The 13764-nt window shown below is 42.1% G+C and overlaps 1 protein-coding gene across 1 annotated transcript in view; it reads left to right on the top strand.

The window, feature by feature from the left end:
• The window catches only part of HBS1L (HBS1 like translational GTPase), a 76944-nt gene that overhangs the window by 52133 nt on the left and 11047 nt on the right, over positions 1-13764 (top strand). The window contains exons 6-12 of the mRNA XM_066605792.1: positions 1833-2071; positions 3758-3923; positions 5683-5800; positions 7975-8121; positions 11307-11381; positions 13145-13262; positions 13522-13590. Coding sequence (XP_066461889.1) covers positions 1833-2071; positions 3758-3923; positions 5683-5800; positions 7975-8121; positions 11307-11381; positions 13145-13262; positions 13522-13590 — 932 coding nt within the window. The remainder of the gene's footprint in view (positions 1-1832; positions 2072-3757; positions 3924-5682; positions 5801-7974; positions 8122-11306; positions 11382-13144; positions 13263-13521; positions 13591-13764) is intronic.

The raw sequence follows: 13764 nt of genomic DNA, 5'->3' as shown, positions 1-13764 counted from the left end.
ACCTTTTATTTGCTGAAACCGTAATACAGCTTATTTAAATAAAAGAAGAAAAAAGTTTCCCTGATAAACCTCATGTGGTATTCATTGTGTACATCACACACAGGGCCTCGGGTATGGTTTAGACCATCTCGGTGTGTATTTATTAATCTACAATGTATACTATTGACTTTTTCACGGTCTCTTCATACTAGTATACTTAGTCCTGATTTAGGATTGGCGGGTTTGCCATTATTACACTTGGCTAGCTATGACATTTATGGGGGTTTGCTCTTCATTGGGAAAGGTTTGTTCGCATCATGGATGAACAAGCTCTATTGTTAACTCCTGGGGCCAGGGCTTGTAAGAAACTGTCTCGGGAGCTGAACCCTCATTCGCGACAGATGCTGACATCTGGATGCATAGAGATTGACCACGACGTCTAAGTGGAAGGGGCTTCCTCTGTCACCTGATTCAGCCCTCTCTCTGATACAATTGCAGGTTGAACAGCTGTCACAGTAACCTAGTGAACACCTGCAGGCCTAGCATTCTGAAACCTCTATACAGGGTGTAACAGAAGGACTTTCGAGGAACACTACAATGCAATGCAGAAGCACTGCAGTATAATGTGTAAGCAATTGAGAGATTGCATGTTCAAGTCCCAATAGTGGGGGGGAAATAGTTTTAAATAACTTTAAAGGCACCCAAAAAAAAAGTATAAAGATCACATCCTTTCCTGCTTTTTACCTAAAATATAAAGAATTAATATTGCTATATCTGAAGATGATCTCCAAAAAAATCATAAAATATAAGATTCATCATACTGTAAAGAAAAACAATTTTTTTGGTCACCCGTGTTTACTTTAAATCCCAAAGATAGGACTAACAAGTGATAAAGTAATGCCCTACAAACTGAATTATGCCCTTTTTTCAGGGGGTAAGGAAGGGAGGGGGGGGGGGGGGAATCCCCACGGCCAAACTGTTCTGTCTGTGGATGGAACCAAACAGCGCCTCCGACAGAAACCATTGGCTATAATGAGGTCCGTCCACTTTCCACCCAGTTGACACTCTTTTGGGTTTTTTTCCTCCCTGGCATTTTCAGCCAGATCTGCCACTGAATCTCCTTTCCAGAAGTTCGAATGCAGATGTGAAACTACCCTAACCTCTACTTTTTACTATGCAGTGAGTTATGCAAAATCAGGACTCAAAAATGGCTTCTTTTTCCTATATCAACACATTTAATTTTTTACGTTTTTCAGTAGATTTTGTCCAATAACACATTTAATTTTTTATGTTTTTCAGTAGATTTTGTCCAATAAATGGTACCAATTAAAAGACAAGTCTTCTTTCAGAAAATAATCCTCCATATGGTTATTGTATATCAGCAGAAAAATATTTATAGCTCTTGGAAGATGAGAATGAAAAATGGGCGTCTTCTCATGGAGTTACAATGGTCTCCTTAGGACAGGGGTCCCCAACTCCAGTCCTCAGGGACCACCAACAGGTCACGTTTTCAGGATATCCTATAGTAAGAACACCCGTGGCAATGTCTGAGGACTGACAATAATTACATCACCTGTACAACACTGAGGAAATCCTGAAAACATGACCTGTTGGTGGACATGAGGACTGGAGTTGGGGAACACTGCCTTGGGAGAACCAGTGCTAGGGCATATGGAACATTATAACTGGGAGTTATATGCTCTTCCATGTATGACATTGACCACCTTATTGCCTTCCATGATAGATCATTGTTCCGATGGGTTTTCTTATACTGGTGATCTAGATTTGCATGCAGGTAGTATTGGTATAAATTGTGTTAACTGTATTTTGTTTTCTCTTTACACTGGTAACAGCGCATCATCTGAACTGAATGGACAGAGTGTTACCGCGTGTACGAGAGGCCAGGCTATGGACGACACTATGGAAGAAACTGATAGCAGTGTGCTAGCTCCCACATCTCAGATCTCCGAAGACCTGAATTCTACCCCATCCCAAGGGAAGATTTCTGGCAAATCCAAGCAAAAGATAAATGTCAAGGAGGAGCTGGAGAAAAGACAAGGAGGAAAGCAGCTACTCAACCTTGTTGTTATAGGTACAATACCCTTGGGTCATAAATGCTACAGTCTTATGTAAAAGGCAGCTTTTGTACAGAAGGTTTTGCCACATTTGCATTTTATGTGAAACTAAACTGTGCCAATTTTTAAAGATTCCAAAGAAAAGAATCCTTCTACACCTGCCCAGATGAATGAAGGAATATAGCTAGTGATGAATATATTCTCTCGTTTGACTCTTTTTAGTGTTAGCAGCAACTGCGCCTCACTTGTCCATGGACCATGTCTTGTATTGCAGTTTTTAGCTTATTCATTAATGGTGATGAGATGCAATACCAGACATAGCCCATTGACAGATGTGATGCAGTTTCTGAAAAAAAAAAACAGTCCCCCTTTTAAGGGTGCATTCAGACATTATGGAAAATCTGAGGTTCAGCTGCAGAATTTCAGCAGCCGAAACTCAGCAGAACACGGCAGGTTAGAATTACAGTTCAGATGCAGCTGAAAATTCATGCCCTTTTTTTTTTTTTTTTTTTTCTCGACATGTGGGCAGGATTTAATAGTAAACCTTTCCGCAGCATTTCACAATGTGTGAACACATCCTAAAGGGGTTTTCTTTAACCCTTTCCAGTCCGCTGTCTGACGTCTAACGACCTTCTGATTGAAGGCTGTACAGCTCCGATGTCGGAAGACGTCTGGCGGGATATTCTTACTGTAGATTACTGGCGGCTCTGTTGTCGGGGGCCTCTCCAGCATATCCCATACCACAGTACTGGCTCTAGCTAGCAGATGGCACCATTGTATAACGGCAGAAAGAGAGAGCCCCCTAGGAAACCCTGAATCCAAAATTGGATTGCAAAGGGTTAATAAACAATTTTACAGGCTTAAAATGGTGTAGAATACGTGCCTACTTCAGTGACTACCACCCAGTTCTGAATCCCCCGTGCATGCCACTGGGAGCCTGGAAGATGTCAGCAGGCAGTCACATGTTATACATTGTGCATCTGACCACTCAGCCAATCACAGGCTTTAGTGGCTATGGAAAAATCACTGCTAAAGCATGTGATTAGGCAAGTGACCTCTCAGCCAAACGGCACATGACTGCCCCCCTTGGCTTCTCCTGGGTTAATTTTTTTTTTCTTTATTTTACACCATATTAAGCCTGTAAAATTATTTTTTTAAGTCCCAGAAATTCCTGTTTTAGTTCACATAACTTTCACTAACCCAAAATATCCTAAGATACAGATATGTCTACACTCACTGAGGCTCAGACTTGGTTAAAGACTCAATCTCTCATGAAACCAATACAATGCATTATCACATCATGCTAGCCAAACCCTTGATCCATGGCACAGCCATTGGTTGCCATATAAAAGATATAAATGTATATATTGAGCAAAGAACACCTCTCCATACGATGCAAGATGTTAAACTTAATACATTTTAAAAAAGCATATGCTTGAATAGATCATGCAGGATTGTATTCAATTGGCATAGTGACATTCTGAGGTTGAGCACTTCTGTATGTCAGCATTCTAATGTAAATGCACTGTTCGGCTGCATTATCCTTGTACAGTTTGCAAACGTTTAGTTCAATCATGGAGTCTGTAAAAGCCAATTATTCTATTGCATGGAAAACCTCGGATTTGAATGACTGCAATAGACAATGATGAAGATATAATTATAGATTCCGTGTTCTCCATTTATTGTAATATTTCTGAAATCAGGTCATGTTGATGCCGGTAAAAGCACTCTCATGGGACATTTATTGTATCTCTTGGGACATGTGAACAAAAGAACTATGCACAAATATGAACAAGAGTCCAAAAAAGCAGGAAAAGCTTCTTTTGCGTATGCATGGGTGCTAGATGAGACCGGAGAAGAAAGGCAGAGGTATTTCTTTTTCTTCCTACATTTCCAAGTATTTACTGTGGCATTTAAATGATTTTGGCGCTTTCTGGATTGTTTCCCATGGACAGTTGCTTCTCTGGTAGTGTTTATGGTACTAGCTAAAGGTCTGATCCTCCAATCAATTGTCCCGGAAAGTCAATCCCTTTCTCGTAGTTATATATATTTAGTAACATTTTTAGGCAAACTTTTCCTTTTAGATGTAGTGAGTGCTGAGATTATTAAAACCTCATGAATAGCAACTAGCTTTTAAATGGCCCCCAACTTTTGAACAAACTTGTGTTTATGTGATTATCCAGTAAGATAACTAGCAAAAGTGCTGTATTTATCTAAAATGGTGTTTTTGTGCTGAAAAATCACTCAAAAGTGCTGGCCACTAGGGGTTTCACTTTCTAAGTTGCTTCCCACTGTCTGTTGTCATGTGAAGTCAATAGTAATAGCGACGCTGCAATGGATTACAGGAAGTAGGGGTAGATCTTTACTTGCTGCGGTCACATGCTGCCCATAGAAGCCTTTGGATAGAAGGATGGAGGGGAAGAGAGGCTCATGCAGACATGGCCGCAGCATCCATTAAACGGGTTGTCTCGCGAAATCAAGTGGGGGTATACACTTCTGTATGGCCATATTAATGCACTTTGTAATATACATCGTGCATTAAATATGAGCCATACAGAAGTTATTCACTTACCTGCTCCGTTGCTAGCGTCCCCGTCGCCATGGTTCCGTCTAATTTCGGTGTCGTCTTGCTTTTTTAGACGCGCTTGCGCAGATGGGTCTTCTCCCTTCTGATTGGCTGGAATCGGCACGTGTCGGGGGCGGAGCTACACGATGACACGTACAAGGGGGTGGAGCCAAAACGCTGATGCTGTCGAGCCGAGCCGAAGGGAGAAGACCCATCTGCGCAAGCGCGTCTAAAAAAGCAAGAAGACACCGAAATTAGACGGAACCATGGCGACGGGGACGCTAGCAACAGAGCAGGTAAGTGAATAACTTCTGTATGGCTCATATTTAATGCACGATCTATATTACAAAGTGCATTAATATGGCCATACAGAAGTGTATAACCCCACTTGATTTCGCGAGACAACCCCTTTAAGTCTTCTATCTCACCCCATAGCTGGATTCATAGCTAGACTGCTGTTTTACTGTATAATGCCCTCCATGCTGCTGCTTCTCTTTGTATACCGTTTATGTACATCATAGCAGGTAGTCTGTTCCCACTAACTCAGGGGAAAAATGACAATGTGTGATTGGCAGAGGGAAAAATTGGTGAAACAGTCCATATACCAGTCATGTTAATGGCCAGAAATTGTGTTATTCCTGATGTACACACACAACAGGTTATTATGAAAAGTCACCTGGGAACTTGTGTACACTCTCTTGTTTTGCTAGCAGAATGTAAGCTTTGTAAACCAGAATACACATAATGTTCCTCAATAATTATACATTGGGGGTGGCAGAGTTTCTCCTGCCTAGCCTATGTGATCATGGAATCTCTAAAAGTTATGGTAGTCTCCCAATACCTCCAGGCCTTAAACCCTTATAATATGAGAGCCATTGTGGGTCCCTCTGCCAAATTCTAAACCGCCAGTAGTAGTATATAAATGGGTCTGCCAAGTGAGACCCATCACTCGTTAGTAGCTCTATTTTGTGGCTTGTAGAGGAGGGTCCCGAATAACACACTTTATTTTTCTTGTGTTTATCACACACTTTTCAATTTCTATTTTTCTTTCTATTATGGTAGAGGAGTAACTATGGATGTTGGCATGACCAAATTTGAGACAAAGACTAAAGTGATTACTTTGATGGATGCACCTGGGCACAAAGATTTCATCCCAAACATGATTACGGGAGCTGCACAAGTGAGTGGTAATTCCGCACACCATCTTTTGTTTCTTGTATATTAAGGACTGTTCTAACTTGACAGTCGCAATGACAATTAAATACAATTTATTCATTTTTCAGTTTCACAGAAAAAAAAAAGTACCTAAAAAAAGTTGACACAAACTTTCACCCCCCACTAATAGTAGTGAGCAAAAACAAGTTTCACAAACCGGAGCTCAGAAAATGATTAAAGATATAGAAAAAGGGTATTTTCAAAATCTGATAAAGGAACAAAATTGTAACCATCGTGGGAGCAGTACTTAAAGCATTGAGATAATCAAAATATACTCTTTACTTCAGAGATAACACAAGTAAGGAATCCTTCCATTGAGCAGATAACCCACTGCTGTGGGATCTAAAAGCCATTTAGCCTTTCAACTGCTGCTGCGAAAAGAAACCAAAAAGTAAAGTTAGCTTATTTAGGTGAATGTAGAGTTTTATGATATTTACACTGTCCATCCAGCAGGCAGAAATGGTATAGCCATTAGCTAATGCTGCTCTGTTGCATCATGGGATTGATGTGAAGGTAAAACTGACATAAAGATGATACCAGATGAGCATCAGACAAGAGGTTGCACTGCATGGCTACAGTGTGATAGGCAAACGGGTGAAACGGACAGGAATGGAAAAATGTATTTTCAGGGAGGTGCTCTTTTTTTAAGTGGGTTGTCTGAGTTGTAAGTTATTTTACTGCATGAGGAACAGGGTTTTATATGAAACTAACAGGCATATACTCGCCTCTCCTTGCTGTGTCCCACGATGCTACTCAGTGCTTGGCTCTAGTGCTTGTTAGCAAACTGCAGTCCTGCCCGATTTCTGAGACTTCACAGGTTCTGCAGAGATCAGCTATTGATCGTTAAGGTCTGCCATTGGCTGCAGTGCCTATGACATCTTGGAAGCAGGCTGGGGAAGCCTGATGTCAGAGGGGAGACACGACGAGTATACGCCTGTTAGTTATTTTACTGGGAATGGGATTTAAAAAAAAATATTTTAAAAAACTACTCTGAAAACCCCTTTAAGTCTGCCCTTTTGCTATTAATTATGAGGTTTGCAGCAGAGACTTTGGGCGCCTAATGGGAGACATGGCAGCAAACCTCACTTCATTGTTTACCAGGTAAGGCTCTCTTTTAGCAGTGGCAGTGCACTTGAATGGATAGCTGTAGTAAACTATAATATTGGGTACAGCTGTTTTTAAAAGTATAGAGCTGTGCCTGGTAAACCATTAAAGGGCAAGTGGCATTCTTCACAGCACTGTGGCCCCATTAAACAGGGTGGAGAGAGTCAGACCCCCCACACATCTAAGGATAGGCCATTAGTTTTATTTATTTAGTGAGACTTTATTTAGAATGGATGGGGGATACAAAAGATAAAAGAAGATTCAGGAAGGGGAACACTGGGCATTATTTGACATGATGCAGCAGGTGAGGAGACTCAAAATGAGTTAAATCAAATGAGAGGGCAAGGGTGGAGATGGGGTGAAGGAAGTGTTACTAATAAAGGGGCATGGAACAGTACTGGAGAGGATAATCCAGCACAGGATGGGGAGGAGAGAAGAAAGTCTCTGTGTCTAGAAGAGAGCAGTATGTGAACTAGACTGTATGTAGGAGAAGATATAAAAATCATCCATTCCGGATATGCGCTGATGTGCCGTTGAGCTGGGCCTTTAGGCTGCCTGTCCATGGGCGTTTTTGGATTGCGTTCCCCGTGGTGGTGATCCGGCCGCGGGGAACGCAATGCACGCTTTCCATAGCGTTGCTATGGAAAGCACAGTCCCCCTGTCCACGAGTGGAGAATCATAGCGATTCTGCGCTTGCAGCTGGCAAATTGTAGCATGCTGCGAATGGCAGCGATTCTTAGCGGTCAGCCTATCTGTCAGTTAGGCTCACAGTGGAGATCCGTCTGCAGGTGAGTACTGTTCCCAACTCTGGGTTTTACTATTCTTGCAACAATAAGGAGAGAACAAATGTAGTGATCCTAGCAGCCTACTAAATAGTAAAGGTAATGGCTCGTGGGGCAATGAGACAACTCTGATTACCTGTTGTGTGTTGTTTTTTACACATGTCTACACTTTGATTTAGTGAATTGTAGTACATTTTGTATCCTGTTATACTCTCTGGCTTTCTCGTATACAGACTGTCCTCCTGTCTTTTAGGCTGACGTGGCCGTTTTGGTTGTAGATGCCAGTCGTGGAGAGTTTGAAGCAGGTTTTGAAGCTGGTGGACAGACGCGTGAGCATGCACTTCTGGTCCGATCTCTCGGAGTGACCCAGTTAGCAGTGGTAGTCAATAAAATGGATCAGGTACTATTGTAATGATTATTTGTATGTATGTTTGGTAACCTTACTTCTGGTGGCTGCAGCATTGTCCGGATGATTTTACTATTGCTTGTAGTTCTCTGCTGATGGATTCTCCATATCACATTGTGTATTCTTCAGATCAATCTCTCCTGCAGTGCTTACATCAGTTTGCATCCTATGTAAAGATGTGTCCTTCATTTTCTTCATATTTAACCATACACCATGATTCTTGTCTCCTTTAAGTCTTCCTTCACATTGAAGTATATGTTTACTGTACATGCCGGGAATGATACCGGTGCATATAGTAAATGGGTCTATAGAGCCTCATTCACCCAATGGAAACCAATTTGGCCTCTATATGGGTGGCTTCCATCAGGATTTAGGCTTTTTCATGGGACAGAATAGTACCGAGGTCTGTGGTGTTCCATGTAGAAGCATCCAGTAAGAAATCAACATCATGTGGCATACTATTTATTTTAATGTAGCCTATGGGGTGAAGATGCCATTAAGGCCGCCTGCACATGGCAGGGCCAGATTATGCATGCGGAAACCGCAATTGGTTTCTGCAGGTGTGCAGGAAGAATCGATTTCCTATAGCATGCTACGACCGCGCTATTGGAGGCAGATCGGTGGTGCGGATTCCGCAGCAAATATCTGTCCGTTCGCAGCAGCCCTAAGTAATTAAGCCATTTTCGATTCTTACCACAAGATTGGGGGGGGGGGGTGTTCTCATAGCTGTTTTCTGGTTGAATTGCTTTACGTCCATGGCGTTAGGCCATGCTTAGGAGAGAAATACGGTTTGTAGGCAATGGAAAGAACGAGTGTCTAGAGCCACAGCACATAGCTGGGGGGTCAGAATTGGCACACTAGGGATTAATTGCCATTACTGCCATACTGCTGGCTATTAGCATTATAGGAAGTGGGTTGAAAGAGCGCTGCAGGCAGGTTCTATCCATGATATACAGTCACACCGCCTGGTATTTCCGTCACGCCGGACAGGAACACTCTCCCATTAGAAGGCGTATGTTTGGCATTTACAGACTTGCACTTATTATTCTGATCATGTGAATTTGTAGTATTTAATATGCTTGTTTTATAATAGTCACTAGAAGATACACCCTGCGTTGCATGGTGATTTTATGAATAGCCGTCCTGGAATATACAAAGTGAGCCACAACAATGAGCCCGGCACTGCACTGTTATTAAACGCTCTTGCCTATAGCAACCAATCACAGCTCAGCTTTCATTTTACCCCAGCAGTATAAGAAATGAAAGCTGCACTATGATTAGTTGCTATTGGCAACAAAAATTACAGGGAAAGTCGGTGAGTTCTCTATTTTTAATTCCGCCAGTATTCATCGCCTGCTGCTGAACACTCATGCATAATTTCACTTAAATCAGACCCAGAGCTGTGGATTTGTATATGACACAAACAAACAGATTGTGAGATACATATATATAGCGCCCGCTATACAAGACTGGACCTTTTATGTAAGAAAAGATAGGAGAACGCACGCATAAATACGTGGAAGCACTGATGCTGATTAATGTTCTGTGACTGTATTAGCCATATATTGTACTGCTGAGGTAAAATAAAAGCTGTGATTGGTTGCTATAGGCAACAGCTTTTAATCCTTAGTGCTAAGATAAAATGAAAGATACTTATATCTAAAGCACAAAATCTGTTTGTTTTGTGTCGTATAAAAATCCCCAGTTTTGGTCCGATTGAGTAAAATTGTGCATTTTTTGTTGCCAATAGCAACCAATCATATCTCCGCTTTCATTTTAAATTCTGCTAAGGTAAAATAAAAGCTGCGCTGTGATTGGTTGGTGTAGGCAACCGGTTTTAATCCTCTTAGTGCTGAGGTAAAATGAAAGCTGCTCTGTGATTGGTTGCTATATATTATACTGCTGAGGTAACATGAAAGCTGTGCTGCGATTGGTTGCTATGGTCAACAGTTTTCAATCCTCAGTTGCTCCATTTATTCCTGTCTGGGGACATATCATTTCCTGAAACCCACATTTTCAACGCTCAGTATGACACTTCCAGTGGGGATTATTTGCTGGAAATAACAAGGAATACTAAATAGAGTATGTAGAATCCATTGGTGAATTTTAATGCAGCAATCCCCAAATTTGCTTTCAAGGAAAGGCAAAGATATGCAAATAAGGTAAAAAAGAAAAAACAAAATCAAAAATTTTGTTGTCCTTATTCTAAGCGTTTAACCTTCTGCAGGTCGAGATTATACTACAGTTTTTCCCTGAAAGTAAGACCTTACCCCCGTTTTTGGGGGAGGCTTGAAATAGAAGGCAAGCTGCCATGTCCTCTGCGCTGGGAAATCCTCTTCTTTCTGGTGATGGGGCTTTGAATGACCCGCCTTCTGCAAAGCAAGCGTTGTGATTAGATTGAGCACAAGCCAATCACAGCTCGATCATTCACAGCCATTCAGTGAATGACCTCACTGAATGGCTCTGATTGGCTCATCAAACGCCGGCTGTAATTGGCTGGCGCTCGATCCAATCGCAGCGCTCGCTTTGCTGGAGGTGGGGTATTCAATGCCCCAATATCAGAAAGAATTGGATATCTCAGCGCGGAGCTCACTGCAGACTACCGCATCGCTGCCGGAGACCAGCAGCACGAGGCATCAGGAAGTCGCGGACCAGGTGAGTATAACACCCCCCTTTCCCTGAAAATAAGACACACTGCCTCCTTTGGGGCAAAAATTAATATAAGACCGTGTCTTATTTTAGGGGAAATGTCATGTCAATTGGTCGTACAGTTTGTGCGTGATGCTCAAGCAAACGCAGACACTGACAAATATAGAGAAGATTATTGTAAGCATGATTGTGATAGCATTGGATGTTCTTTACACATACATGTCTTTATGGACATGCTGAATGCTGCCCTTTTTCTTATGAATTATTTCTTTATTTGCAGGGAAGGGGGGAACTCATCTCTTCTGTAGTGTGATGTTTTAATGTCCTTCTGTTTAGTAAAATGTATTTTTGAGGTGTGAACAAAAGCTCAGTAGGTTTAGAATACTAATTGCTGAGAACTTGCAGAATGAACAGTTTTTTTTAAATTAAAATGCCAAGATTTCCTTTATATCATGATGCTATTGAGAGGGAAGGTGATGTACTGGGTGCATTCATCACACGATTGATAAGCGCATTTTCTACTTCGGCAGGTTAACTGGCAGGAGGAAAGATTTCGTGAAATTACTAATAAGCTTGGACACTTCCTAAAGCAAGCTGGTTTTAAGGTAAAATGGTTATTCCTGATATGATGCAGGGGTGAAGCTGATGGAAGGAGGGTAGGTGGGGCATGTGTCCTGGGTGCAGTTAGGAAGGGAGCACATTTTAACCCAACACAGCTGATTGCTCCTCCTGATCTACAACCCATCTTCACATAATCACACGAGACAGAAATGTTGCACCACCCCCCTTCAACAATTAAAGGAGTTCTGTCATTAGAAAAAAAAATCTATACTTGCCTATTCCTCCCCGGGCAGCCTTCTTACCGCATCTTCTCCTGGCTCTTCCAGTTCCCCGGGTCACCTAACCGCCAGCTGGCTGATTTTTCTATTGCCTGTGGCGTACATTTGCTGCATTCTGCTTCCTGCAGGTCAGTGTGCCCAGTCACTAGTGACGTAGTGTTCACTGCCTAGCCTGAAATGCCGAATACACGGCAGCCTGCTTTAGCTATTGCTGCGACTGTGCGTAGGCGGTGTCTTGCCGTGAGTGTTCATATACTAGATGAACACTAGCGGCGAGACTCAGCCATGCTGAAGCAGGCTGCCGAGGATTTGGCATTCTCTGCTAGATAGTGAATGCTATGTCACTAGTGACTGGGTACACTGACCTGCAGGAAGGAGAATGCCAAAAATGTATGCTACATCACAGGAAATAGAAGAATTGTCACTAGTGTCGTAGCGTTTACTGCCCTGCAGGAAGCGAGCTGTAGCAAATGGACGCTATGTAACAGGAAGAGGATCTGGCCGGCTTGAAGTGAGGTGACCCAAAGGACTGAAGGAGACAGGAGAAGATCCGATAAGAAAACTGTCTGGGGAGGAATTGGTAAGTGTTGAATTTTTTTTTCTAATGCCAGAACTCCTTTAACGGCAGATTTCTGCTACTAACCTGCAGTCCCCAAGCCTGACAGAGCTCTACTGTCAGTTAAAGTAAAACACCTGATTGCTGCTGACGAGGTGCTCTGTGTCGGGTGCGTGCAGCTGTTTTGAATGTCCGCTGGACTCCTGCCTTGGGCTCAGCTAACTGTAAATGGTACTGACAGAGGTGCTGCATGCTGAGGGCTGGCTGCAGGCAGATTGTCACGCTCATTGGCTCTTACTAGTAGAATGTATGGAGGAGGTTCTGACTTTGCTCTCCACGTGAGTTCTGAGCCTCTGACATGGTGCTTTGAAGTCTCCTCTGCATTTTCTGCTGTCCAGCCTGCTCGGTTCTGCATCTGTTGCCACCTCCGAAGGGAGTCCTTTTTCAGAGCTAGTTAGCCCTTTATGGACTTGGGCTTATTGGATCCTCCCCTTTGACCCTCTGCCTGGCTGCATCACTCCCTAGCCTGTTTAAAGTCCTTTAGCGCTAACCGTGTAAGAGAACAATAAAGCTAAACACTATGTCACGTATGCTTCTTTTACACCTGTGCTTTTCCATTATATGTCGGACTCTAGTAGTGCTTGACGACGGACCTCATTAAATATAATTGAGTCCGCTGGGTTTCTATTATGGTGTCTGGCATCTTAATAGGAATATATAGCTCAGCTGTGTATTTAATAGGATCTGTGACGGAGGCTCCTAACAGAACCTCCAACGCAGATGTGAACATGGCCTAAAATGTTAAACCTATGTAGACTGTGATCTGTACGTTACACCAATTAGCGGGGTTGGCAGAGAGGGTGTACAAAGTTAAACTTCAGATAGGGAATGGGTGTCAAACTGAATCTTTACCCTGGGTGCAGGAAAACCTATCTATAAACAATAGTGTAAATGTTTGTTTCATGTTTTGTAGGACAGTGATGTTTGTTACATTCCTACCAGTGGCCTAAGTGGTGAAAATTTGGTGAAAACAAGCGAGATAAGTGAATTGACAAGTTGGTACAAAGGACCGTGCCTTACTGACCAAATTGGTGAGAATTAATTTTGTCTAGGTACCTTTTACATATGAACATATATGTATATCAATATTTTTTGGATTGGGTGGGGGGTTGCATCATTTCTGTACAATGCTCTGTATGCCTGTGACTGATTCTGATTTTACATGATGATATATCACCAGTTGTCCAAATCATTAAATGTGACTTATTTTTTTAATGAGCTTTATAATTTTATTCAGCCTTTTCTCCGATTCTAACTTGTGGCTTAACAAGTATTTTTTGCTTAATGCAGATTCACTTAAAGCTCCACAACGTTCAGTAGACAAACCTTTTAGGCTGTGTGCATCTGATGTTTTCAAAGGTAAGAATTTCATCTTAGGCTGAAATCTCATATAAAACACTACTTGGTGTGCTTCTGGATAAATTTAGTCTGTTAAAATGAACTGATGTGTTTCCCCTGTAAGTGTACATTAGCCATCGTAAATTTATTAAAGGGGCTTTGTCATTAGAAAAAAAAAAAATCAATACTTGCCTA

This window comes from Eleutherodactylus coqui, chromosome 1 (genome assembly GCF_035609145.1).
Source record: "Eleutherodactylus coqui strain aEleCoq1 chromosome 1, aEleCoq1.hap1, whole genome shotgun sequence".
Taxonomy (NCBI): Eukaryota; Metazoa; Chordata; class Amphibia; order Anura; family Eleutherodactylidae; genus Eleutherodactylus; species Eleutherodactylus coqui.
Note: the sequence above shows the minus strand (reverse complement) of the source record. Positions and strands in the feature narration are given on the sequence as shown.